This window comes from Panicum virgatum, chromosome 8K (assembly GCF_016808335.1).
Source record: "Panicum virgatum strain AP13 chromosome 8K, P.virgatum_v5, whole genome shotgun sequence".
Taxonomy (NCBI): Eukaryota; Viridiplantae; Streptophyta; class Magnoliopsida; order Poales; family Poaceae; genus Panicum; species Panicum virgatum.
This window is the reverse complement of record NC_053143.1, coordinates 37,440,866-37,468,734: the sequence shown is the minus strand read 5'-3', so window position 1 is coordinate 37,468,734 and position 27,869 is coordinate 37,440,866. Positions and strand designations below refer to the sequence as shown.

General features: G+C 43.2%; 1 protein-coding gene, 3 long non-coding RNA genes and 1 pseudogene across 10 annotated transcripts; 3 read left to right on the top strand and 2 right to left on the bottom strand.

The window, feature by feature from the left end:
* Positions 1-852: 852 nt before the first annotated feature.
* LOC120644539 lies at positions 853-3,519 on the bottom strand. The gene is made up of 2 exons (XR_005663801.1): positions 2,940-3,519; positions 853-1,229 (listed from the first exon to the last, which is right to left on the bottom strand). It is a non-coding gene; the product is annotated as an uncharacterized LOC120644539 (long non-coding RNA).
* Positions 3,520-6,540: 3,021 nt separating this feature from the next.
* Positions 6,541-10,188, top strand: LOC120644537. 7 transcript variants are annotated; one of them, XR_005663797.1, is made up of 7 exons: positions 6,575-7,420; positions 7,739-7,833; positions 8,341-8,641; positions 9,011-9,125; positions 9,276-9,410; positions 9,738-9,830; positions 9,917-10,188. It is a non-coding gene; the product is annotated as an uncharacterized LOC120644537 (long non-coding RNA). The 7 variants fall into 7 exon arrangements; XR_005663794.1 differs by having other exon boundaries at positions 6,559-7,420; positions 8,341-9,125; XR_005663796.1 differs by having other exon boundaries at positions 6,564-7,420; positions 8,341-9,125; positions 9,792-9,830.
* An 884-nt stretch (positions 10,189-11,072) lies between these two features.
* On the top strand, positions 11,073-12,172 carry LOC120646286 (annotated as a pseudogene).
* Positions 12,173-13,529: 1,357 nt separating this feature from the next.
* On the bottom strand, positions 13,530-15,855 carry LOC120644536. The gene is made up of 2 exons (XR_005663793.1): positions 13,887-15,855; positions 13,530-13,772 (listed from the first exon to the last, which is right to left on the bottom strand). It is a non-coding gene; the product is annotated as an uncharacterized LOC120644536 (long non-coding RNA).
* Positions 15,856-25,620: 9,765 nt separating this feature from the next.
* LOC120644535 lies at positions 25,621-27,342 on the top strand. The gene is made up of 4 exons (XM_039921187.1): positions 25,621-26,074; positions 26,179-26,237; positions 26,758-26,875; positions 27,027-27,342. Exons 1-4 carry the CDS (start codon positions 25,890-25,892, stop codon positions 27,106-27,108), a joined length of 444 nt encoding a protein of 147 aa, XP_039777121.1. The 5' UTR covers positions 25,621-25,889; the 3' UTR covers positions 27,109-27,342.
* Positions 27,343-27,869: the final 527 nt, after the last annotated feature.

The following is a 27,869-nucleotide window of genomic DNA, read 5'->3' as shown; positions in this document are numbered from 1 at the left end:
GAACATCTTAATTCATTTTTACTATAAGATCTAATATAATCTTAGGGGCAATCACTGTTGCACTAGAATGACATTGTTGTCACATATATGCATTCTAGAATGTAGTCAGGGTACTAAATCACTTGAAAAAAACTATCTTACTGAATCACTTGAAAAAACTATCTTGTTATACCTAAGTCATCTATTGCACATCAGAAGGGTACATGTGTTATTACCATGGTGATATTTGTTTGTTTCCTCTTCACCAACACCTTGCTCAAGATTTTGATCCCAATCAATTTCAGTTGACACGTCCCTTTCTTGTTGTTTTATTTCCTACTGCTAAAAGTACGCGATTTCATCATATATGCTTGTCTCCTTTTATCTTTTTTTTGTAATACTTTATTTCCTCATTTAGTGCGTCTAGAACTAGCAATTTCTGTATATCCGGACTAACTGATATGTCATGTGTAGACACTACAACACATATGGGCTTCTGCGACGTTTCATTTATATCACTAAAAGTGGTATTTTTGTCATCTTTCATAATCTGTGACGCTTGCATGATGCGGTTCGTCGCCTATACCATGTCATAAAAGATCTTATGCGACGAAAAACATATTTTTCGTCATAAATCTTATGACGATTGTTCTATCGTCACTAAGTTGTGACGCTCATTTTTTATCATAATCAATACCAAAAAATGTCACAAAACTGTTTACTTGGATGGCTATACATGTGCAACGTAGGATAGAAAACGTCATAAAATTTTTACCTCATATGATGTGGCACTGACTAGGATATGATGTGGCACCTCTATTATGACGATTTGATTCGTCATAAATATTCGATGGCCCAATAAAGCTCATATAGTAAAAGAATCTAATCCAGTATTACAATGCTAATTAACTTCATAACAACATATTCATTCAAAACACAGGTAACTTTACAGAATATTTATTACAACCCAATATCAGTTGTCAAGTCACTCGAAAAACAACCTAGATACAATCAGCCAAGTCACTCAATAACTCTATGTTCACTGAACAACCAAGACAACTCTATGATCTCACAGCCAACTTCAGATTCCTAGCAACTTCAAGTCTTCTAGCTCACCTTGCTGGTCTGAGCAGAGGTCTGCGCAATGTAGAGCCTAGTTCCTGTCTTGTGATGGTACTTAACTTTCTCATGATTCACTTTGGCCTTCATACACTTCTCCCATAAGACATTTTGGCCTTCAAACACTTCTCCTATAAGGCATGTTTTAGTAAGATAGGAAAATTTTCTCATAATGAAAAAAATAGATAGTAGGAACATTGGAAAAAATAGATACACACAACTAGCAATGATTAACATACAGTAGCAGATCATCTAAAATCGATTTTACTATCATGTGTTAGCTCTGGTATAGTGATGCTTTTCACTTAGGTAGACAATGCACTAATATGTTTAATCATTAGAGCAGCAACTAACTTAGCAGAAAGCATAATTTGGGCAAACAAAACAGTTACAATTCTGTTCACATGCTCATCTTGAGTTTATATGCTAAACAACTGACTTTTGAATAAGTGATAAAAAATGAGAAATAATTTATCATTTATTTCCTGCCGTTTCTCTCTTGAAATCATGTTCAGTCTGTAGAATTCCCTCATATTGTTCCAGCTTCAAAACTAAATCAATTGCTAAACGGAGATAAATGCTACATACTAAGTTAACAATTGGAGCAGGCTATAAATGAATTTGCAGATGGAAGGAAAATAAATTATTTGCCACACGAAAACAGCTTTGATATTGACAAGTGCTCAGATTTACTACAGAATAACAGACTAGGCATGGATAAGTGCTCAGATTAGAACATAAAGATCACAGGCATGGACAAGTGCTCAGATTAGAACATAAACATCACAGGCATGGACAAGTGCTCAGATTAGAACATAAACATCACAGGCATGGACAAGTGCTCAGATTAGAACATAAACATCATAGGCATGGACAAGTGCTAAGATTATAACAAAAACATCCATTTTCTTCCAAGAATAACCTAAGACTTTTTTACATACTAATTTAACAACAAGCAGATCAGTACTGACAAGTAATTCATCTCACAAGAAGATCTTTTAGTAAACAAATGCCATCTCCATGGAAAGAAAGAAATCACAGAGGAAAGATTCAAGAATCTTATGTGTGGATTCTATTCTTCTCATATATATCAGCATTAGTTTTCTTCATTCCTTTACCAAAAGCTGATGTACATTCTGAAAAATCAAGAGGGCAAGATAAAATTTGTGTCCTTAATTACCAAACTATAAGGCAAACATGCAAACAAAATATAGAGGCCAACTGTAAATTGCAATGCAATCAAGGAGATTAAATGAACCGTAACTTTTCTGCATCTTGATAATTGGTGGAACCTGAAGAACTTGTAGATATCCCATATGCACATATACTAATCACACTACCAAAATTATTTTCGTAGTCTATGTTCATCAATGAATAAACGAAATATCAAACTGTGTGCTTATTATAAGAATGCAAGTCTGAATCACACAACTTTAAATAGCCATCGGCAGTTCAGCACTGGTGCTGCATAGTTTTGTCTCAACTGCAAAGGAACCAAGTTGAAATTGCACTAGGTATATATCTCTACTATGTGCATTACTAATGCCATTGTTTATAGTTTATAATAGAACTGTTTATTTCACCGAGAAACCAACAATGATGCACAAATTGAAGAGGCCTAGAGGTTTAGACAGATAGAACAAACCATCAAAAAAACATATTCGGTTCAACAAGAATTAACACGAAACTCAGCAGGTAAATGAATGGGAAAGCTTGGAGCTAGTTGGGACTGGGAGGATCTACTATCTAGGGTCACGCATCAGCTTGGAATGAGACGGATGATCGATAAGAGATTTAGAGGGGAGGGGGAGGGGTAGAGATCGGTCGTCAGATGCGCTCACCCTTCTTTGCGCTCGGGGCTGGCGGAGGACCCCTGGGCGAAGTCGTCGATGCATAGCCCCCACAGCCGTCGGTGAGGTCGGGCCCGTCTGCGGGGGGAGGCGCCGCTGCTTGTGGATCTGGCGGAGAGGAGGGAGAGGTTCCCATGCTGGCGCTCTTGGCCGAGCCATCGGTGAGGCGCACCCCGAAGATCTCCCCCGCAGTTGGGGCACGTCTGTGAGTTGTGCCCGTTGTGGCTGCAGTGCGAGCACCGCCGCGTCATCGCCGTGCCGCCCTTCGGCCCTCTCGCGTCAGGCGTAGGGGCGCGCGGAGGCCGGCCTTCGCGTCGTGCGTAGGGGCGGCGGCGGCGGGGATCTGGGCGAGCAGGCGCGCGCCGGCCCTCTCGCATCGCAAGCGTGTGGGGGGGGGGGGGGGGGGGGGGGCGAGGGGAGGCCGGCCTTCGCGGGCGGCGGCGGGGATCTGGGCGAGCAGGCGCGCGCCGGCCCTCTCGCGTCGCAAGCGTGGGGGGCGCGGAGGCCGGTCTCCGCGTCGGGCGTAGGGGTGGCGGCGTGGATCTGGGGGAGTGGTTTTTTTTTTTTCAACTCTGGGGGAGTGGATTTGGATGAGCGGGTAGTGGATTTGGACGCGGCCATGCCAATTTGGAAAAGATGAGGTAGCGCGGCGACGGGGAAGAAAGGGGTGAAATGGAGGCACGTTAGGGCTTGACAGTACATTAGCATGTGGGTCTCTCCGCAAATTCATATACCGACGCATCTTTCGTTTGGAAAAATTTGAAATACCGACCAATGGTTAGATGAAAAACTATACCGACCCATAATATGATGATGGTTTTGTCAGGCAAGGGGGATGACCAATCCAACATGGACAATATCATTTTAAAAAAGCAAAATAGAATTCATGAAGAAAGAATAGTTTAGCCTAACAAGTGGGCCATGAGTCTTAAACATGAATCAAGTTTATGACGAAACAAGAATCGTCACAATAATTCGTAGGTGTGGTCTGTGATGATTTTTTGTTTGTCTTTATGACAAACATTTTATTTTCGTCACTAACGTATGTCAGTCCTTACAAAACGTCATAAAACACATTAACTTATGACAATTATTACTTTCATCATGAGGTTTTCGTCACGGAAAGTCACATGTGTTGTAGTGAGATGCCAGGAGATGAAGGAACTGAGCTGGGCATCCGCAAGATTTGCCAGAGGATTTTAAGACTAGGACTCAAGCACAACTGCAGATCCATCAAGTGTGAGAATGAAAGGGAAGCAAGCAAAAGGCCGCGTTCCTGTATCTGTGACAAATCTGAGTCTGGACCTGCAGTCTCCCTCAGCTTGTATCTCGACCACTCACGGTCTTGCGCGATGGGTACACCTATGGCCATGTATCCATGACTTTTAAAAGGGAACTTAAACCTTTATTCACCATAACTTTTTCATACAACATAAAATTCTTATACTATCTATGTGGCTGACCGGTTATCGTAGAACTATAATACATGGCTACCTTACTATCTCCTACTTAAGGCCTCTATGTTATGCTATGGTATGACAGAAGGAAATGAAGTATATCTATTTATAGGTGCTCATAGTGTTGCAGCGTTGCCATGCGATAATTTCCACACTCTTCTTTATAAAATATGTAACTCTAAATTTTTTTCTCATCCTTATCCATCCATACAAAATATATATTTCTAGAAAATTCCTATTTACCACGAAGCAAGGCAACTCCTCTCTCTCTCTCTCTTATCATATTCAAATTCTTTTATAACCTTCTCAAGTATGCACTGATATTTTCAACAACCCAATATCTATTTAACCTTTGATTTGACCACAACTTCTTATGATAATTTTTTCTGAATTCTCTTTTGATTATGTTACATGAGCCCTGCACCGATGCTCATCAGACTGTAACTTGCTATACCAATTGTCAACGGTGACGAAAGTGTAACTTGTACTATATGGTTTTAAAGCGAGTGAAAACTGTGAAAGAATCAAGCATCAAAGCAGCTATGACGTTAACCTGGGAGTACGTTGAGCCATAAAAACTTAGGACAAGATCACTATCATGATGCTCCATACCCTTGATCCGGGGATAGGCCTGGACAAAATGCTCGTGGCTTGTTAGCTCGCTCAGCTCGTAGCTAGCTCGTCTCATAGCTGGTTCGGCTTGGCTCGGCTCGTCGCATCGAGTCAGCTCGGCTCGTTGCATTTACTTAACAAGCCGAGCTGAAGTTTTAGCTCGTTATGTATAACGAGCCAGCTCGAGCTGCTCGCGAGTCAAACGAGCCAAGACTTACAACAGCTAGCAGGCCAGCAAATAGCAGCCCAAGTAACCCAAACAAGTCCAACCCCAGCAGGGCAGCACCCACTGCCCCCCAACCAACTCCCTGCACCAAATTGAGCCACTACTCATCCCCCCACGGCCCCACTCGTCGCCTCCGCGCGGCCTCGCGGGCGGGGGTGCAGCAACAAGCTGGTCATCCGCTCGTCCCCGCCCCCTGCGGCCCGCAGGCACGACGCAGATATCTGTGCGCCGCCGTGCCTCGACGGTCCTGCTTCCTTTTCTCCGTCTGCCTGCCTTAGACTCGTCGGCGCCAACGCACCGCCGTGCCACGCCACTCCCGCTGCCTTATCTCCTTTTGCCTGCACCCAGATTGGCTAGCCCGCCCACAGACTCGCCGGCGCCGACGTTGACACGCCGCCGTGCCCCCTGGCTCCCCGCTGCGCAATCAAATCAGCCTGCCCCTAGACTCCCCCGCCGCCCGCCCTCTCGATCTCCTCATTCCCCTGGGCGACATGCGCCGCCAGTGTTTAGCTCATGAGCTGCTCGAGCCAGCTCGCGAGCTGGACCTAGCCGAGCCAAGCTAGCTGGTTATATTAACGAGCCGGATTGAGCCGAGCCAGCTCATTATCCAGCCCTAGCCAGGGACGAGTAAACTAGAAGTGAAAGTATTGTCTGATAAACTAGAAGTGAGAGTAGTGTCTGATAAGGAGACTGGCCGTCCAACTCAAGCAATCATGCAAGTAATGTTAATGGGAAATTTTTGCATGTCCAGGCTGATACTGATTTGTCCTTTCGTTTACATTGCGTGTAAATGCCGAGAGCCACCGAATTGAGTATGGTGTGTGCAAGTTATGCCAAATAGTGTTTGAATTTGGGATAATGTTGAAGTTGGGATAATGGAGTTGAGAGTTTGTGCAACGTTGCGATGGGTTCGACCGAGCAAAATATATAGAGCGTTGGGGCTGTACAGATCATGAGAAGTGGAAGGGGTGGTGGTGACATTGGTAGACAGAGAGACTTAAGGAAACGGCAGCTTGGATGATCAAGTTACAAACATGAGAAAAATAAAGAGACGGAGTCAGAAGGTGGATGAAGGAGTGCTTCTTCCATCGTTTGGTGTCACTAAGGTTTGAGAGAAATATAAATTAATGTTTTCTAGTGAGATGCATCAATATTAGAAGATAGAAAGATCATAGGAGACGAATCGTTTTGCAATTTTTTTTGAACAAATGTGAATTTATTTATTTAGGTAATGACTTCTTTGCAGCCGGCTGTATTGTTGTCGATTGGAACGGCCGACTGAATCTATCAACATCCAACAAAACATTTAATTGGAACTGTTCCCATTCCTCTCCGCCCCCTAACGCCACCCACGCCTCCCCCCTCCGCCTACCCCTTCCTTGGCAGATCCGCCTATGCCGCCCTCAAGGGCCCGTGCCCTACCACATCTGCGCTGCCGCAAGCCCTCTCCCCCGCCGCTGACCGTCGTCGTGATGACACCGCCGCTCCTCGCCTCCGTCGTCGAGGCTGTCGGCGGGGAGGACCGCATCGCCGGCCTCCCCGAGGAGCTCCTCGCACTCATCTTCGGCATGCTCGGCTCCGGCAACTGCAAGCACTGCTCCTTTGTCTGCTGCCGCTGGCTCGCCATCAAGGCCGCCTCCCGCCTCCGCCTCGTGCTCGACGCCCGGGTGCCACTCCTTTGACGACGAAGCACTCCCCGCGCTCCTCCACTGGTGCGGCTCGCCGGCCTCCCCGCCACTCCAGGTGTTCCCCCTTCTTCCCTTCACCCCCTCTCCCTCCCCTCTCCCCTCCTCAGATCCATCGCTTGCCGCTGCACAGATCCACCGCCTACTGCTGCTCAGATCCACCCATTGCTCCCCTCCCTAGCTAGCTCGAGGACCACCTCCGCATCCTCCTCCCCCTCATCCGGGTGCCTCGCCCCCACAGCTACTTCGAGCCCTATGCCCCGTGGCAGGAGGCGGCGGGACAGCAGCCACACGAGCAGGCATTGGGGTTGGTGTACGACGCGGCGAGCGGGACGATGGCCGTGATTTGTGAGCTCTGTTCCACTGCACGTAGGCAAACCAGTGTAGGTGCGTGATGCATGGAGGCAGCTTCTCAAGCACCGTGGTGAAGGCCCACTCACTCCCCTTCGGCCACAGATGCAGAACCTGCAGATGGGCGAGGGGAGCTTCTTCGTGAGTGCCTTCCCTTTTTTCGTTCTGCATACTAGTAGTTGTTATCTCATCTCCTCACAATTTCAATGCAAGCTTTTCATCTTACAGCATGCTAGTATTACCCTTTGGCTAGAAACGCAGAGCCTGTAGATGTATTGATTTACTATTTTATTTCCTAATCAACAGGGCAAATGGTGTATGTTGCTCGATTGATCGAGCTGTAGATGGTATTTGTAGATGTTATGCATACTACACGTGTGTTAGCTTTAATAATGATAGTATCTAGGTGTAGCTTATAACTTATTTCTGTTTTTCATTTTCCTGTCATGTTTGCCATAGTTTGGTGGAGCTTTGTGTCCTTCAACATTTTATAAGCAGGAGCCAGGGAGGGTGACATGTTCAAGTGATTATGAGCACGAGCTTGAATTTGCATGGTATACTTCTAGATGCTCCGGGTGTTTTTGATCCTTTTTGTATTTCAGCCATGAATGCCTATTACATAAAAGTATGCTAGGTGCTAGCTATAGTTTGATAATCCAGCTATAGTTGCTAGATTCAGTATACGGAAAATCATTCCTAGTTGCTAGATGTTTTAGCTTTGATTGGTCAATCAATATGCTGCAGGTTTCTCAAATCATTTTCTGTTAAATCCAGAAGCACAAGTGCAGTGTGAAGAGCCTTTTTAAACTGTCCCTAGATACCTGTAAAGGAAAGGGGTTTCCATACATACTACCATTATATATCCCAGTTCCCTAGATCAGGTTTTAAATACATGGTTTACTAGGCAATAATATGGTTCTTATTTTATATAATTTTATAATTATAACAAGGCAAAACAATGTATTTTGTTAGGCAAAATTATAGTTACCAGCTAGGCAATAATATGAGAGGGAATTTGGAAATATTATGGTTCCTGATTATAAATCAATATACTTCATTAGGCAATAAACTACTTCGGAGCCGCCGCCGGCTCCTGCTACTTCGGAGCCAAGGGAATCGAGGGTGTTTTCCGCTCCTGCCTCCATCTCGAGGACCATCAAGCACCTCTATGGCCTCGCTAAATCTGAGCCCATTAAGGCTATGGATCCGGGGGCAGTCATCAAAGCTGCACTGGGAAGCCGCAGCAGCGGCTTGGAACCATTGCCAGACAGTAAGCACAAGCAGCTGTCCAGCAGCGAGCTGCAACCTGCAAGCATAAGCAGAGCTATTTGCAATCGTATTGTACATATACGCAACATTAAGGTTCTTCACTAACTGATATTTGTTTCTACTCACAGTTGTACTATTTTGTGTTAGCATTTTTTAGGAAACTTATGCTAAATCAACTAGCATTTTGGTAAAAACTCATAAGCATTTTAATTGGGTTAGTAATGTCCTTTTACGATCTCGTATAGGCATTTTAATGTTGGTTCTCAAGAATATTCTATAGAGGCAATAATATTAGTTCCGGTAGGCAATAATATCAGTTTCCATAAGCAATAATATTGCTCTACCTAGGCATAACAATACAATTTCACAAGAATTGTGTCTGCGGGTGTTTTATAAACCGTAGCTTTAATTTTGATGTTTCTATTTGGTAGCTTGCTGAGCCTCCTTTACCATCAACACCAGGGAACACATATATGTGATCCTCGTGATGGCGGTCCACCACTGGGGGGAGAATGTTGGTACAATTGCACCCTTGAGGACATAGCTGGGGAGGAAAAGAAGCGACTGCTCCCGGAAGGTGCAAATCTTGTGCCTTTTCTTTTTCCCCTCTATAGTATCTGTTAAAAAACAACCCAAACTGACTTGATGACTGTTATAGAGATGGAACTTTTGCTATCTCCACGTGTTGTTGACTTCTGTTTTGTATGTTATTGGAGCCATTTGACAGGCACCGGGACAAACAGTAGTGTGGTTTAGAAAAGCTCTAGCCGTTGAACCTGTCAAGGGCAATCTGCGGCTCAGTGGGTGCTCAGCTTGTGGTCATGATGGAGGTGTGTACAGCTCCCCCATGCGTATGTTGAAGGTAATACATCGTTACGATGAGTCATTTTCTCAATCTTGCTTTCTGACTGCCTGACTATGTTGTCATATGAACCTGCTTATCTAGGGGTCTTATTTTGCTAAATGATATTTTAATCAGTGAGCTAGGCAACCTAGTGCATTATCTAGGCAATTCTTCTGATTTCATGTATGCAACTCAATGCATTTATCTAGGCAATTATACTAATCTTAAAAAAAAAGTTCAAGCAACGTTTGTTTACTGAAGTATTCAGCCTTGGTGATGTTTTACTCCTGATACTAACTGCACTTGCTACTCTTTCACTAATTTGTGTTCCTTTCCTCCTTTTAGTCCTCCAAAAGTGTGTTCATAAGTTGGTTGATGTACCTTTCTTTTGTCTGCAAGTTTCTTCAGCAGATCAACACTATAACATGCTCTACATCTGTAAGGCTGCTAACATTTTTTTTGTATATCCAGAGTTTTCAATTTTTGATCCATAGTGAAATAAAGACTTTCCTTTTTTATTACAGATTTGGTGTGTGGTGATCAGAAAGTTCATCAGATCATCATCGGCAACAGTTTAGTTGCCACCTCAACCTAGCTTGATTTTATTCATGTGTAACTTGATATTAGTTGTAGTACCTCCAATCTTTTTGTTTGGTGGTAGTTTTAATCATCGGATGTAATCAGCAGTACAACAGTTGAGGCAATCATGATTTGTATGTGGTAGTAGTTTTGAAACTATGTGAATATTTGGAATTTAGATGAGGTGAAACTTTGTAAATGTTCTAATTTGCTTTCAGATTTTCATAAATTTGCTTATGAGGTTTCAAAAGTTGCTTTTGTCATTGCAAATTTTGAAACATCTAGAAGCAAGCAAAATTAGGAGAGGGACGGTGCCACAGTGGTACAGGTCTGATTTTTTGGTGAAAACATTAATCATGACTGGTGCCAACTATTTTTTTCCTGATCTAGCAGTTCTTTGCCAAATAAGAAAAGCTTGTAACCCGCTTATCTAAAAAGGGACGGGCCGTACGGCCAGCCTAAATTACGGCCGGCCGTTAGCCAACCCCATTTATTTATTTATTAATATTAGATAGACAAATATTTAATGGATAGCTGAAAATAACGTTCATGAGGTAATAATAGAAGGAAATAAAGAGAGGAGATTTTAACACCTGTATGATTTAACTGATAATAAAAAAGTTTGGCTGTTTGGCTTCTTCTATATTTATACTTTTGATGAACCGTAGCATAGTGGAAATATATGGAAAACATGATTGAGGGAAATAGAAATTATGAACTTAGTGGATTGATGACGTAGCAGCATGAGGATTGAGTATGACACTTAGTGGGTTAAGCATGACACTTAGTGGGTTGATCACGTGGCAGTATGAGGATTGAGAGAAATATAATTATAATATTTAGTGGGTTGCATCTAAATAGGTTATATAGATAGATAGATACAGGAACCGAAAACGTATACGGTCACACAACGTGACAACGCAGCCTGCCGGCCACTCCCCACGCGTCCACTCGGCATCCTATGCGCCAGACACCCAACTCGCTGCATGCGCGCACACGTAGCTTGCGACGTGTCCAACTGCCGACCCCAACACGTTGATCTCACACACGTACAGCTCTATAAAAAAACCAATACGCGCGGCCTCTCGCCTTCGTCCCATCCGATCCATCTAGCTCCGACCCATTCTCTCGTCTAGTTGTGAATGGTCGGCAACAACTGAGCTCAGCAAAGTTGGCCAAAATTTAAGAGCCACGCACAAGCTCTAGAGAGAGCTATGGCGCACTACCAGCAGGGACAGCCCACCACCCGCGTCGTCCACGAATACGGCAACCCGATTCCTGGCGGCCACGGCATTCAGGCGCAGGCCCGCGGCGGGTACGGCGCCACGGGCACCGCCGGCAGCTACGACGCCGGGGGATACGGCGGCCAGCAGGCCGTGTACGAAGCCCCAACCGGAACGGGCACGCACGACGTCGGGGGCCATGGCGGCTCCGGTCAGCCAGGTTTCGGTTTCGGTACGCACGGCGGGCGGCGGTGTCACCGGAATGCACGGCACCGGTGGGCACACCCACGGCGTGCCCGGAGCCACGGGTCACGGCGCAACAGGCGTCACTGGAACCCACGGCGCCGCGTTCCCCCACGGAGCCGAGCACAAGACGGGCGGCGGCATCCTCCGCCGGTCCGGCAGCTCCACCAGCTCCAGCTCGGTGCGTTGCTTGCTTTCCATTAATTTTGGTGCTCCTGCGCTCCGTCGCGTACACATCTATCTGATCTGTATGCTTGAGTTTTAGCCAAAACGCAACAATCCTTTTGCAGTCATCTGATGAGGACGACGGGACGATGGGCGGCGGTCGTAGGAAGAAGGGCCTAAGGAGAAGATCAAGGAGAAAATGCCCGGAGGCCACAAGGACAACCAGGGCCAGGCGACGGCCCCCGGAGCGTACAGCGGCACGACGACAGGGTATGCTGGGTCGACCGGCACCGGCGCCGCCACCGGCGGGACGTATGCGACGACGACCGAGGGGGCGCACGAGAAGAAGGGCATGATGGAGAAGATCAAGGAGAAGCTCCCGGGCGGCCACAGGGACGGCGACCGGCACCACACCACGGCGACCACCGGCGGTTACGGGACGACGACGACGGAGGGGACGCACGAGAAGAAGGGCTTCATGGAAAAGGTCAAGGAGAAGCTCCCCGGCCAGCACTGAGCGAGCTTCCACTACTCCCTGCCAAGTTTGTCGTGTCAAGTTATTACAGAATAGGGCCGTGTTTGGTTGCGCTTTGTAAAATTTTTGAAAAGACATCTTTCTACATTTGAAATACTAAACATAGACTATTCACAAAAATAATTACAGAACTTGTTTGTAAATCGAGAGACGAATCTAATGAGCCTAATTAATCCGTCATTAGAGGTTGTTTACTGCAGCATTACTGTAGCAATTTAGCATCTAATTAAAGCCTAATTAGGTTCATTAGATTCGTCTCGCCATTTACAGACAGCAGTCGCAATGCGTTTTTTATTTCGTCTAGATTTAAGTCTCCATGCAGGTGCCGGAAAAAAATTTGGAATTTGGAAGTTTGCAACCAAACACGGGCTAAAATTGACCAAGAATAAAGCGTCACGCAGATCTGACTGTACTTGTATATGTGTGGGTGTCTGCGTCGTAGGAGTACCTAGCTACCTTGAAGTGCCTTGTTTTCTATCTATCTAAAATAATTGAAAACCTTTTTCACCTAGATCGGGCCTACTGTACCTCTTATGCTGGACCCGCATGTCAGGGCCGAGAGAGATAGGAGGGGATGGAAACCCATAGAAATTGAGAGTTGGAGAGCGTTTCTACCCCAAACCAAATATTTTTTTCACCCATCATAGTCATACCCGCCTGGGCCCACACGGTTACCGAACGAGCCCTCCACCGCCGGCAGGCAAAGCCACCCAACTCTCCGATCCGTCAGCATAGATTGAGAAAACTACTACTTTGTGCGCCGCCCTCGCGATTGAGATGGAGGTTGGGATTGCGCTTACAATCAACACACAAGATCGATCCAAGTCCACAAACAAGCCACCCTCAAATGCACATAGAAAATCGATCTCAAATTAAGAGATGAAATTACAAGCCCCTGCAGCCGCATGGGAGGGGAGCCAAGGCGCCGCGAGCCCAAGCGACTGGATCGAGAGACACTACTACAGAATATGGATGTAGTAACACCAACTTGTGTTACTGTAGGTCAATAAAAGTGTTACCGCATCCTCTAGTAACACATTTTCGTAGTGTTCCTATTTCCAATATTACTATAGTCTGATTTATTAGAACACAAGATATATGTTCTTTTACATCCAAACAAGTGTTACTACTTTGTAACACAATTACTTATCTACTAGATCATTTATCAAGTGTTACAATAAGTGTCTATGTAACACTTTTTTTTAACTCTAGTAACACTTTCACATTGGGGTAGAGCATATAGTTTAGAACAAAGGAACATATAGCTCGTAACACAAATCTTATCTATTGTAACACATTCAGAATTTAAATAAATATTTATTTCACGACTGCATGTGGCATATAATGTTGACATGAAATTTCAGAGTAACATAACATGTTGCACGAACCAAATATTCCAAAAAACATAGGACCTTGCATTGATTGTAGGAAAGTTTCAATTGTAGTACTGGTTCACATCATATGATAGTCTATATACATAACAATATGATTACAAAGAGCAAAAATAAATAGTGCACAGTACAAACCTCCACTACTGAAAAGCAAAATATAAATATATAGTATTCTTGAAATTCGTTGCTTCTGGATCCATTCGTTTACCCATCAATATAAGAATTCAGTTATGGTAACTCAAACCTGCATAGAGAAAGCAAGTTGTAATATTAAATATCATACTACCCATATATGCTACATAAAAAATATAAATATAGCCATAGCAAACATAATTCAAAGGCCAAGCAATTGACACACCTTTGGTAAGAGCATCGCTAGTTTTTGATGACCCCACTAACGATAGACCTCAGTATGGCAGCAGCCTTAAGTTATGGACCCAGACACTTCAATTGACATAGTCACTAAGCGACAAACGAGCATTATTTATGTTAAGATCATGGAGTTAGATTAATTACTATTATGTTCGTCCATCCTAATGGTAGATTGCAAATCCTAATTGTTGATTCTTATCATCTGAAATAAGATATGAAATAATATAAGGTAAAAATATCACTACAATGAATGAAAAAATATCCTTCTTACCTACCTTTTGTTTTTATTGTTATCCTACCTTTACTTGAATTCTTTGTATGTGCATCAAATTGAAAGAAAGAGAAATGTAATTGCATTATAGAGCGGTAGAATTGCGCAACATTAATCTTTAATAAATTAAACATATAATGACTAATATACATTTTTCAAAGATTTAGCTAAGGAGTGCCTCTTTTTGTTTGGAATCATTAACTAAGAAGAAGCATCTTGGGGTGCCATCCTTCTGCTTCCTGGTTTTATAATTGCTTGTAACTACTATCATCTTCACACTAATTCCAATAGAAATCCATCTAAATCATAGACACTAGGCCCATATATCGACATATAATGAGCTAATAGTAGATTATTTGCCATTATTCTTAAAAAACAAGCAACCAGCTGATAACCTTTTTATTAGACAAAAGTAAATCACCAGCGCCACTCTATCAGGAATAGATGTTTCTTTGGTCAAGTAAAGAGAAGAAAGGAAAGTAGTATGAGTTATGATTATATTTTAATTGTAGGAAGTGTAATTTGGAGAATTCATACTAGACAGAACTAAAAGAACACTACTGGACAAGTTTCTGCACATTCTCCGAAATATTGATTCCCCAAAAAGAAAATTCCAACACTCAAATCTGAATTAAACAATCATATATGATCAGGAGCAAAAAATTGAACTGAAGTAAACAAGCTGCATGTTCAGTTCTATGTGGATGTGATAAGCATGAATTGGATAAATTCAACGAAGTAAGAATGATGAAACATAGCCTTTTGACTTATGGACAGCATAAAACTTTTCAGATCAATCCATCAATCGGATCAGCAAGGCATAAAAATATATACTATATAATTTATGACAGAACAGGAGAACATGCAAGAATCAAAATATATGCAAACATTTAGACTTTCTCCACTTGTCTTGTGCAAAATGTGAAATAGGAAGCAATCATCAAGTCAGGCCAAGGTTCGTCACAGAAGCAGCATTGTAGTCGTAGTTGAACCACTCGTCGTGCTCCTCTTGTGGATCCATGGAAGTGCTCACCTGAACAGTGACGAGTTGTGCTCGTGCCTGGCCTTGCAAGGGTGGGGGCAGGTGACTCGGCTTGGACAGTGCCTCTGCGGGGATGGGCGCGCGGCGAGGGCAGACAGCGATTGCCGGACGGCGACGGGCGTCGCCGGCCTAGGCCGGTACGCGCGGCTCCAGCCTGGGCGGGAAGGGGCGCCAACGAGGGCCAGGTCCCGCCGCGCTGGCAAGGGAGGGGAGGGGCACCCGGGCAGGACGGGCGGTGCCTCAGTGCTGAAGGCCGCCCGGGTGGGGACGCGAGACGCGACGGCCGCGATGGCCGCCTAGGCGAGGGTGGCCGCGAGCTCCGGTGAGGAGAGGCCTGGGCGGGAACGGCAGGCACCATTGTGGAGTACAGCGAGGGACGGGCGGCGCCGGCACGGCCGCAAGCTCGGCCCGCCGGTCGCGCGGAAACGGATCAGGTGCCAAGGGGCCATGCCCGCTCGCCGGTGCCACGGTAAGGGACGGGGATGGGCGGCCGCGGACGGGGGATGGGGACGGGCGGCGACGGACATCGATGGGGAGGCCTGGAGTCCCAAGGTGGGGATGGAGATCGGCGCGGCGTTGGAGGAATCGCGTGTGGGTTGGAGCAGCGGTGAGGACGGGAGAGAGATAAGGGCAGATTGGTGTAAATCTCCAAACGACCTCTAGTTTTATGCCAAATAAATTTTGTAATTGTTCTTTTTTTTTCTTATGACATTTTTTTTAATCGGTGACCCGACAAATTTCCTACATACAGGTTTGAATCAAATTAGCATAATTTTGTAGATACATGTTTGGATCAAATTAGCATAATTTTGTAGATACATTTTTGGATCAAATTTGATCGATGTTGTAGGAAAAAAGTATAGCATTTATCATGGTATGGTGTGGGTGCAGAAGATTGGTTTCCGCAGTCTTCCACTTCTGCATAGTTTAATCATAAAGAGTGATAATTTTATTGTAAGATTGGATGAAAAACTTGTGGCTCGGCTCAACTCATTAGTGGCTTAGCTTGGCTTAGCTTGTTAGGAAATGTTACTGAGCTTAGCTAAGGTAGTTGGGCCATGTCATCAGCCCACCACCGCCGTGTAAAACTTGTCTCAGTCCCTACCTCTCTAACTTTCTATTTGTAGCTCCCAGTCTCCTAGCCCCCTCCTATTCTCACCCCCAATCCTGTCGGGGAGTACAAGCCCCAGCAGCTCCCGACCAATCGCCTCCTAACCTCCCAACCTTCCCTCTCTCGTAGCGTCACCCGCAAAGTCTTGTGCGGTTGTGCTTGGCCGCCGACAGCACCTCGACCCTCTCGGTCGCGCCTCACTCCGGCCTACACTAACCTCTTTTGGTATTTCTCCTCTCACATTGTACATTATTCTTCATGTCCAATAGAACTACCCACCAGTGGCTCCCATCTCGGCTCTAGAGGCGCAATGACACCGCCGCCCATGACACCAGCCGACATCGGACACCCATCCGCACCACACAACATGCTGGGGCTCTCAATTATTGCCCATCTACGGTGACCCATTTTCTGCTTTTTGCTAAATGCTAGGCTGTGCAAGTCATAGGTAAGCATAAATCAAAAATCTCGAAATGCAACCCTTAAAGGTTGTTCATGAAGGTCGCTATGCTGGGCAGCACAAACATGATATTCATCATAAAGGTCTTTATAACACTTCTATTGTAATATTATTTTTGTGCTACTATAGTATATGCATTTGTGACTTGTTTTACATGTTCCAGTCTAGTGTTACAACATAGTACTATTCTGTAGCATCTTGGCTGTAATATTAATTTAGTGTTACTATAACGATTGCCTATAATATATTTTTTCAAAGCAAGCGCTATGTGTTACCGCCTTCATTTGTAACACATAGCTTTGTGTTTCTATAAAACTTCTTTATATCACATTGATAATTGTGTTACAAGAGTATGTTACCACATCTATGTTTTGTAGTAGTGTGAAGGCGGCGTTGGCCCTGCAGCACGCCGGCCATGCCAGCGCTGCTCCAGGCTGCAGCACGCCAGCCGCGCGCGCAGCATGCAGGCGCGCGGGCCCCGGTCTTCGCGGCTGCGAGACGAGGGCGCGGGTGCCGCGCCGCCGGCCACGGCTGCAGCTTGTGGTGGCCTGATGGCCGGTGGTGCGTTGGGGGGAACCGTGGGACTGGGAACGGGAGTGGGTTGGGATGAGTGACTGAATTAGAGTAAGTGTATATATATATATATATACACACACGACGAGACTAAAATGCAACAAGGTGTATTTGCTATAGCAAATGCACAGACCCACCGCCGGACTCGCCAACCAACCACAGCTCAATCCCGCCACCCACCAAAAAGCCGCATGCAGAGAATCTTTTATTGATTTGGATAAAAAAAATACAATATCTCTTAAACCGTAGCTCCGATTTCAGATCTATTTGCATTAGGTTGTTGGAAAAAATGTGCTTCACAAAATGAGATCCATTAAGACTATATTTGATGAATTTTTTTCAAGTATGTAATTGCAACATCACGATACTATGAGTTGCTATCATAGCTATATTACAATTGCAACTTGGCTGTAGCGTAGTTAGCACTAGTTGCGACCACTTAAAACCTTGTTTTTGCACAATTGCTACTGGTTTCAACTAGTTACAACCTAGTTGCAAGTCTAGTTAGTGAAGGTTGCGACAAGGTGTATTCTGTGTACAAAATGCACTTATACCCTGCAATTGCAACTGAGAGACTACATCAATTGCAACAAGAAGAATAGACCAACTGCAACTAGACGGAACTAATTGCAACTGGACACAAACCGGTTGCAACTCGAACAAATTTGGTTGCAACTCGGACTGACCCGGTTGCAACTGGACGCGAACCGTTGCAATTGGACACAATCCAGTTGCAACTAGAACAGTCACAGTAGTTGCAACTGAGAGGGTGGGTGCATTCTCTATACAGAATGCATCCAGGTGCATTATACCATAATACTATATATATATATATATATATATATATATATATATATATATTCTACACACAGGGTGTTGAATAATATTCAACATCCCGACGACGCTGCCCCTACTCCGGCGAGTAAAATCCACAGCCCACCACTACCGATAATTACTACCCAACTAGCGTATACCATATTCATCAATGCAGTTAAAAAGCTACACCCCATAATATGTTGGCCAATTAAAAAGTCGTGCAATAAATTGGACGAAATCAAAACAAATTGGCCAATTAAAGAGCTACACCCCACAAAACAAGGAGATCATGCGTGCAATAAATTGAGTGAAATCAATGGACAACAGAAATATCACCTGACTGGCTGAGTCTTGAGTTCACGTATAGGTGGCTGAGTCTTGAGTTGACTCCTTGTACATATAATTTTTACTCCATCTTATTATTGTTATGCTGTTGTTTTCATATCACCGTGAAAGTCATAAAGTTATTTTGAACACGACAATGGAATTTCCAAATTGTCAAGAAATAATATTTCAAATGATAATTACTTAGCTTGCCAATGAAATTTACTCCCCAACCACATGCCTGCTCATAGACAACACACATATACATCGGGAAAAAACCACTTCTTATATATATATCTAGCTTACCCATTAATTTTACATCACGCGCCTTCTTCGAAAAAAATTTACTTCACATTTATGTGACATTCTCTATATTCATCATAGCAAATATGCGCACTTGCGAAAAGATTTTTACTCAAATCGCTCTAACATTTTACATAAAGCAATACGAATGATTTTTACTCTAATGGCTAAAACATTTTACTTATAGTGGACACAAGTACTCCATCCCAATGATTCACATATTATAGAACCAAACAAGTAGGATATAATTGTTGGCGAGAGTATAAATCAAAAAAATGGTGTGGTCTCTTATTGCTGATGGTAAATTCAAATTGTGTTCCTGTTATAATTGATGTTTCTTATTGCTGATAGCGTTAGTATTTTTTAGTTCACAAAAAGTAGTGCCTTAAGACAAAAGTGTTGGGTCCAGATCAACGCCATTCACAGTATTAAGTCCAAATTTATTGTAGCAATAAAATTAATGAGCATTGAAGCGACGTGGGGAATAAGTATTCTAGGTGACAACTAGCAAATAAGTAATAGGGGCGTGCAGTATTCAAGGTATATTTACATTAGTACTCAATGGTCATGAGAGCATTCATACTCTATGGTTGTATTAATCCATCCCCATGATCCACATATAAGCAAAGAAATTGTGGAGTAAACAAAATCACACTATTTTACTCCCAAGAGCCCATAAATTAACTCCTTTCTGGATAAATCATTTTGCTTATTGAGGACCAGGATTTTTAAGCTAATCGAGAGCACATAATAAAACACGCACTTGTGAAACGATTTTTAATCATATGGATATATCATTTTACTTCTAGAGTTCAAAAGTAATTCATGTGAACGATTCACATATTAGTGAACCAAACGAGTAGTACACAAAAACCACACCTTTTTGACTGCTTTGGATACATCTTTTTACTTATCATGGCCCATAACATGTAACGTGCAACTCGTCGAGGCTTCATCCATAATGCCTAGATAGGAGCGTCAAGTATTATTTTCCTTTCACTGCACTTAGACTTTCGAAATACTACTTTTTACTTCCATACACTCTAATTTATACTTCAGCGGTACACGTTCAAGGCAGCCCATAAGACACACACGACTGGAACAACATCTTTTTTGGATACCACGACCCACACGTAAGTGTGTCGTAGTTTTTCACTTCCGCAGATTCCAATTTATACTCCATCTAAATATTTACATCAAACATGGGAAGATATGACATGCTCATGTCGCCATATTCACTGGTCAACCTATGCTAAAAAAATTGCAAATCATTGAAAATATATTAAATACCCCATGGCCACGTCAGCCCATGAGAATTTGACTAGATCCACTGCAAACTAAGTTAAAAGCAAACCAAACACTAAATTTTACTACCAACTTAAGCATTAACCGTAATATCCATGACGCCGGAAAACTACTTTTTACTCACATGCTGGGAAGCATGAACCGCTTTCGACAAAACTACTTTTTACTCCATGGCAATCCAATTTATACTTCAGCGATACGCGGGCAAGACAGCGAAACACTCATGGCGCCATATTCACTGGTCAACCAACTCTAAAAAAACATGCAAGTCATTTAAAATGTATTAAATACTCCATGACCGCGTCAACCCATAAAAATTTGACCAGATCCACCGCAAACTATATTAAAAGCAAACCAAACACTAAAATTTACTACCGACTCAAGCATTAACCGTAATTTCCATGCCGCCGGAGGAGGGGCGGCGCTCCGCCATGGGTGTTGAATATTATTCAACACCAGGGATGCTAAATAGACCGGCCCTGTATATATATATATATATATATATATATATATATATATATATATATATATATATACACACACACACACACAGAGTTAGTAATGGTGGGCTATTGGGCCGGTTTGGGCTGGAATTTTGCTGGGCTCTAATGTATATTTCGGTTAACAGAGTCAAGACTTAATTAACCATGTTTAATTCGGTTAGTTACTTCTTGGAACTGAAATTGTAATCAAATAGTTTCGGTCTCAATCATTTCAGTTCGATTTTCGATCTGGTCATTCGGTTGGATTTTCGATCTCTGTTAATTATGCCCACCTCTAAGTATGCTTAACGTTTAATTTATTGCCGCTAGAGCTTCAAACTGTTTTAAGATAAGTTATTAAGTTTTATTTAGCACTACTCACGCATAGGATTAATTTTGATCTTGATCTTAACCTCTTTTTTTTCTTTTTCTAAGAAGGAGAATGGATGTGATATCATTTCTTTTTCTATATTTGAAAAAATAGATTTCATGAAGAGAAATATGCATATAATTTGTTCCCAATTATTTGTTGTTGTCCGGTCCTGTTACATACTTACATTAGATTTGTGTTTCCCTAACCTACATATTTTTAAAATTTAATTAAATATACTTTTGAATTAAAATCTATTTAAGTTTTTTCTTTGTGATTAATCTATTTAATTTTTTTAAATCACGTGCGTGTCGCACGTGCGTCTATTCTAGTTTGGAGTAAAACATTGTACGTGCGTATCCTCACTAGTGTACTATTTATTTCCTTATGTGATCTTGTGAAAAATAAAACTGTGTCCTTCCTTTGTCAAACGAGTCCCATCAGCCTATCAGCATGCCGTTTACTAAAAACCATAGAAATAACTAAGGTCTGTCTTGCAGTTTTTTTTTTCTGAGAAACTATAGCAGGTGCTCTGCTTGTGCATCAAAGAGGAGTCCAGAAAAAACAAGTATTTTCACGAGCTAAATAAAAGGAAAAAGAACAGGGAAAAGAAAACAACTCAACACACAGTTTGTGTGGAGCTAAGAACTAGACAACCGGGTTTGCATGAGCCTGTGGGTAAGCTGTTGCATAATCAGTAGAGGCAACGACTGATCTGCAGGTAGTGCTTTGTTGTCAAATGTTCCGAGTGGCATAGGTGAGGATTTGCCGGAGGCGATCATGATCAAGACCAGTAGCCTTAGTGAGTTGCTCCCGCCAATCTTTGACATTGGATGGCTGCGGATAAATCTGCACAAAGGTGGTGGAGGCTAGGCTCGGTGTGCTAGTAAACGCCATAGCTCCTTAGCGTAAGAGCAGTTTGCCAACATGTGCAAGGTTGTTCCTTCTCTGCAATGGCACAGTTTGCAAATTGCATCAGCCGTGCCGCCTCGTTGGATGATCCTGTTTGCTGTAGGTGGTTTGCATTGAATAAGTAGCCACAAGAAGAAACGACACTTGTTTTCCACTTTCATTTGCCACACTTGTTCCCAACGGTTGTCTGAAAAGGAACATCATAGGCAGATGCCGCCTAGTAAGAGCCATCTGCAGTTAGCCGCCTAGCGATTGTCTTCCGAGACACTGAGGTGAATTTTGTTGGAATTTATCAATAATTAAATGGAAAAGAATTAAAGCCTACTATTAATGCTATGGAGTCATGAGGAGATAAATATTGATAATAGAGGAGATTGATTGTTGGGTTGTAATTGGTTATTAAAAGAAAATTGATGGCGGGTTAATGATGCAAATTGATGGTCATTGTTGTCCAGGTTCATCCACCTTTCCTCTAGGATCAACTATATAAGGAGACAAGCCCCCTCTCATTTTCACACACCTCAAGCACTCTCTCAGATACTCCTACTAAGGAGACCTCGCCCTTCTCCCTCTATTGCGCTCTGCATTTCCATCGCTAGCACTGCGTGCACAGTCCTGGCGAGAGCAGGCCTCCAGAACCTCTACACGCTGAAGATCCTACTCGGGATATCGGGCAATCAGGTTTGTGGAGAGCGTCTTGACGCGACTGCTCGCTACCTGAACGACTATGTCGTCTACTTCCTGGTGGCCTGAACGACTACGTCGTCTACATCCTGGTGGAGTGAACGACTACTTTGTCTACTTCTTGGTGGCCGTTCGTGGGACTGCACTGCGAACCACTTCCTGCATCAAGTTTGTACGGCTACATCGAACAAGGCTAGTCGAATATATGACTATTCCAGCTGGTAATAATGCACCCGGTGCCTCAGGCACTGGTCCCGTCTTGTGGTACATTCTAAACCATCTGTGGTTTATTAACTTGTTCATGTTTTTAGTGAGATTAACATGAACACTAGCACATATTTTGTTATCACGGGATCACTAAGTCATGTCATGGAATTGCTAATAATATTTGGAATTAAAATATACCAAAATCTGTCTATTTTTCTAACAATCCAAAAACCTGAACGTGTTAAGAGGCTTTCGGTAGCTAGCTTTGCTGCAACAATCAAACCACCTCCTTTTGATGGTTCCAACTACAAACGTTGGCGTGAACGACTTATACTGTGGTTGACGGCTATGAACCTGATGCATGCAACAAAGGGGAAGACCGAATAGTTCACTCCAGAGGAAGGGAGTGCGTTCGATTCTACCGATAACCTTTTACGAGGCTGCATCATTAGTGTTCTTGCAGAAAATCTTGTAGAGACATATATCTGGCTCACAACTGGTAAGGATATGTGGGATACTCTTGAGGCTCAATATGGAGTTTCTGATGCTAGCAGTGAGTTCTATATCATGAAATAGTTCCTTGACTATAGGATGGTTGAAGACCGTTCTATGGTAGAACAAGCTGATGAAATACAGACACTAGCAAAAGATCTCAAAAAATTGTAGCAAAGAGACCCAACAAGTTTGTGGCCGGAGGTATTTCTCTAAATTGCCACCTTCTTGGGGGATTTTGCTACCTTTTTTTGAGAGCGGGGATTTTCCGACTTCAACAAAACACAAGAGACACGAGTTCACCATCGATGGACTCATTGGGACTCTTGATGTTGAAGAGAAGGCGAGAGAAAAAGATACACGTGGAAAAGGGAATTGTTGGAGCTTCTAGCGCCAACTTTGTTTAGAAAAACAATTTCCACAAGAACAAGAAGAAGCCACCGCATAACCAAACAAAGACTAAACGAACAACCACGTTCAAGAAAAAGAAGAAGGGAGCTTACTTTGTGTGTGACAGTTTGGGTCACTTTGCTGCTAAGTGTCCGAATCGCAAAGGCAAGAAATCAGCCAACATGGTAATTAGCGAGACTGGGGGAACATAGGGGTACGGTAATTTATTAACTACAGTTCTTTCAGTATTTTGTTCACCCGAGTGGTGGATTGACACTGGAGCTAATATTCATGTGTGTGTGATGATGCTTCTTTGTTTTCTTCTTACCAGGTCGGAGGGACTTGCTCCGGGGAATGGACCACATGTGTGTGTTCTTGGTGTTGGTATGGTAAATCTGAAGCTTACTTCAGAGAAGATCGTGCAGTTGAAGAAGGTGTAGCATGTCCCCACTACCAAGAAGAATCTAGTCAGCGGCTCTCTACTGTGTGGAGATGGTTAAATTAGTCTTTGAGTCCAATAAATGTATTTTGTCTAAATTTGAGACGTTTATTAGAAAAGATTATGATAGCGGAGGCTTGTCCGCTTATCTTTGTCAAATTATTGTAATAAAGTTGTGAACAATATTATTAACATTGATGAATCAAATGTTTGACATTCGAGGCTTTGTCACGTTATTTTAGTTATGATGCGGTTAATTAAATTATACTTAAAGACGCAATTAATAAACAACTTTTCCAATGATTACATAGATGAGAGAGATTCAATTACATTGACATTCTGACATGCCACATAGCTTAGATTAGAAATACTGAATTATACGATGTTATAACTTGTTACATTGATGATACTTGGAGCACTCGAATTGATTCGTCTATTTTGGAGGCTAGATTTGAACTAAAATCAATCTTGATTAGCCACATTAACAATATATGGCATACCATTTTAGGCACTCAATTACACGACATTGACATTTTGATTTATTACATGCATAAATATGTAGGAGATATCAATTTATTGCTAGAGTTTGAATTATTATATGATATTGAGTTTTTATTAAAATGGGACGTTGAATTATTGCTAAAGTCTGGCTTTAGTTCTTAAACTAAGCTAAGAATAGAAAAGATTCAACTTCTATAGTGTGGCAATAGGTGATTGTATTTTTTAGAAAATTTTTTGTGCTAATTTTATTTTTTTTATTTGAAATGAATTAGTTATAAATTTCTAGAGACAAAATTAAATTTTTTATTAATGTATATATTTTGTATTGTAAAACTAGAGTAGTGGTGGTAGGTAGATTATATTTCTAGAAAATTTTTGGTACTAATTTCGTTTTTTTATTTGAAATGAATTAGTTATAATTTTTTAGAGTTTAAATTAGATCTTCATTAAAATATATATATTGTAAAAGTATCCGAATTAAATATCCAAATCACCTATCCGGATTATCCTATCGGATATCCGATATCCGACGGATATCACACATATTGTATCCGAATCTGAATAAAAATATCTGAATTCGTATTGGATATCCGAAAATAATATCCGAATCACTATCCGACTGCTCTCGGTCGGTCGGGAAATATTCGTACTATTTACAACCCTACATCCAGGCCTGTAAAAGTTGAGTCGGCCTCACGGAATTAGAGTCTCTTTGTAAAATTACTGAAAGGAGGGGGGATCATTTTTACCGATATTGGAATCCATGCTTCTATAGTTTCATCCACTTTTCTCTTTCTTTTTATAAAACTGAGCAGAGTGAAAATAGCGCGGTGGTGAATATGATGAGCCGGCGCTGATGATAGATCGAGGAAGCCATGTAAATTTTGTACAAAAACCCTTCAGTTTTTCTTGTTATAAATGGGCAATTTTGTACAAATGAGAGAGAGAGAGAGAGTAGACTGAAAACAGGAGCCCGGTGTGGCGAGCGCGTCCAGAGGGAAGGGATAGCGAGCGAAGGGTGACCATGGCCGCCACGCAGCTTCCACACTTCCCTTCCCCCGCGCCTGCAGCTGCCAACTCCACCTCATCACCTCACGCTCGCACCAAAAAGCAAAAGGAGAACAAAAAAAAAGCGACGCGTCGGAGCTCGCTGCCACACCAGCCAATCGCCCCTCTCGCTCCCTCCCTCTTATCCCCTCTCCTCGGCTCCGCCAGCTCCGCCACGTCGTCATTGCCCCGCTGCTGTGTTGCCGCCGCCGCCGCCGCCTTCTTCCTCGTCGTCCCCTGGCAGCCGGCAGCTAGCAGCGATGGCCCTGCAGGCTCCGGCGTCGTCCCTGGCGCGCGCGCCGGCGGCGCCGCTCCGGTCGTCGTTCTCGGCGCCGTGGCCGGCGCTGCGGCTGCCGGCGCCCGCGCGGCGGCGGGCGGGCGCCGCGGCCGCGCGGATCACCATGCGGGTCGCGTCCAAGCAGGCCTACATCTGCCGCGACTGCGGGTGAGCGGCGCGCTGCTCGATCGTGCGCTCTGCCATGCCATGGCGTTGCCAGCAGCCCTGCAAGCTTGATGTTTTATGGTTGCCTTCGCCCCTCTGCCGTGCAGGTACATCTACAACGACAGGACCCCGTTTGAGAAGCTGGCCGACAACTACTTCTGCCCCGGTGAGGATGAGCTCCAGCAGAGTCCTCTGCTTCTTCTTCTTCCTCTCTCTGTTCATCTAATTCCCTCACTTCAGTCACTTGATGCATGCGCCCATGGGCCATGGCAAATATAGAGCTTGTGCTTCTTGTTGGCTTTCAGCGGTGCAGAGGTTTCCTGTGCATTTGTGCGCTTGAGAATGTTTACATCTGGAGCACTCTTATTATCCAATGCATAGCAACTCGCTAACAAGGAACATAGGAGTACAGAGTACTACATACAACGCCTATGCATCATGCTTTTAATTCCTGATTTTCCATGTATAAAGTTGAACACCATGGCAACCATTTCGAACAAATAAATCACGCTACACCAGTAATTCACGCGTTATGGAATCAAGCGTAGTAACTCATTTGTTTAAAAACACACAAACATTTAATGTTAACATGTATACGATGTCCTTATTACTTATGACTGCCCACATGAGAAGGATATATACTCCTCTCCCAATGGTTGAGGAATCCTTGTTCACTGTTGATACAGTTTGTGGAGCTCCAAAGAGGAGGTTCAGAACATACCAGCCGGCGGTGTCCAAGAACGCGAATGCTACCGATGCCCGCAAGGCGAGGAAGGAGCAGCTGAAGAAGGACGAAGCAATCGGGTAATATAACAAGCTTACAGAAAAACTATGAAGATCTCATGAAAAAAGGAATTCAAATTTTCGAATATGCATTAAGCATGTAGAGTTAATGTACTAGTCAAGGAATAAATCAACTGGTTTAGCAGAGACTTTGCATCTACTGTATTTGCAGGCAGGCCTTGCCGATCGCCATTGTCGCCGGGATCATCGCTCTGGCCGGCCTCTACTTCTACCTCAACAACGCCTACAACTAGAGGAACAAACACGCTTCAGAGACGACCAATCCATTTGGTGCCAGGGACAGGATTCTTTACATTTTGCCCTTTGTTTTTGTGGCTGTACATGTGTGCGTCATGCTACATGCATACTACTAGGGTCCAACCTCCAAGACTGTTATACAACTCGTCGTTAATCTTGAAATGCCATACGTTACACAACTGATAGCTGATTATGAATTTAAGTACTACACCTACGTAGCTTTTACTCCCTCCATTCTCTTTCCCATTTTCAAAACTCAAATATTCATATATGATAGTTCTATTTGCTCTTGATAAGGATCATGGCAATAAATAGCACCAGTAACGAGGAGTTTCTAGCAAAGATATTGGAGGACTAGCAAAAAGTCTTGTGTTATATTAATTAGATGATAAGTAAGGTTGTTTTTCCTTGGTTATTGTGTCAAGGTGAAATGGGACTATCAATAGAGTATTTGGGAATTCAAATGGGGAATTATTCATCTGAAATAACTGGCTTTCACAAGTTTTCCGGGCTTTTTCTTCAACTAAATTTCACAAGTTTTCCGGGCTTTTTCTTCAACTAAATGCCTATGTTAAACGAGAGTAATGCCATTTCAAAATGGAATTAAACAAAGGAACAAAATGCTACTCCAAGCAAATTAGACATCCCTTCTCTTCAGAACTGATGAATATCCGTGCAATTGAATCGCGTAGAGAACATTCATAGTTCATAGTTGCTTTCCAGTTGACATATGGTAGCTTGTGATGGAGATGGGCTC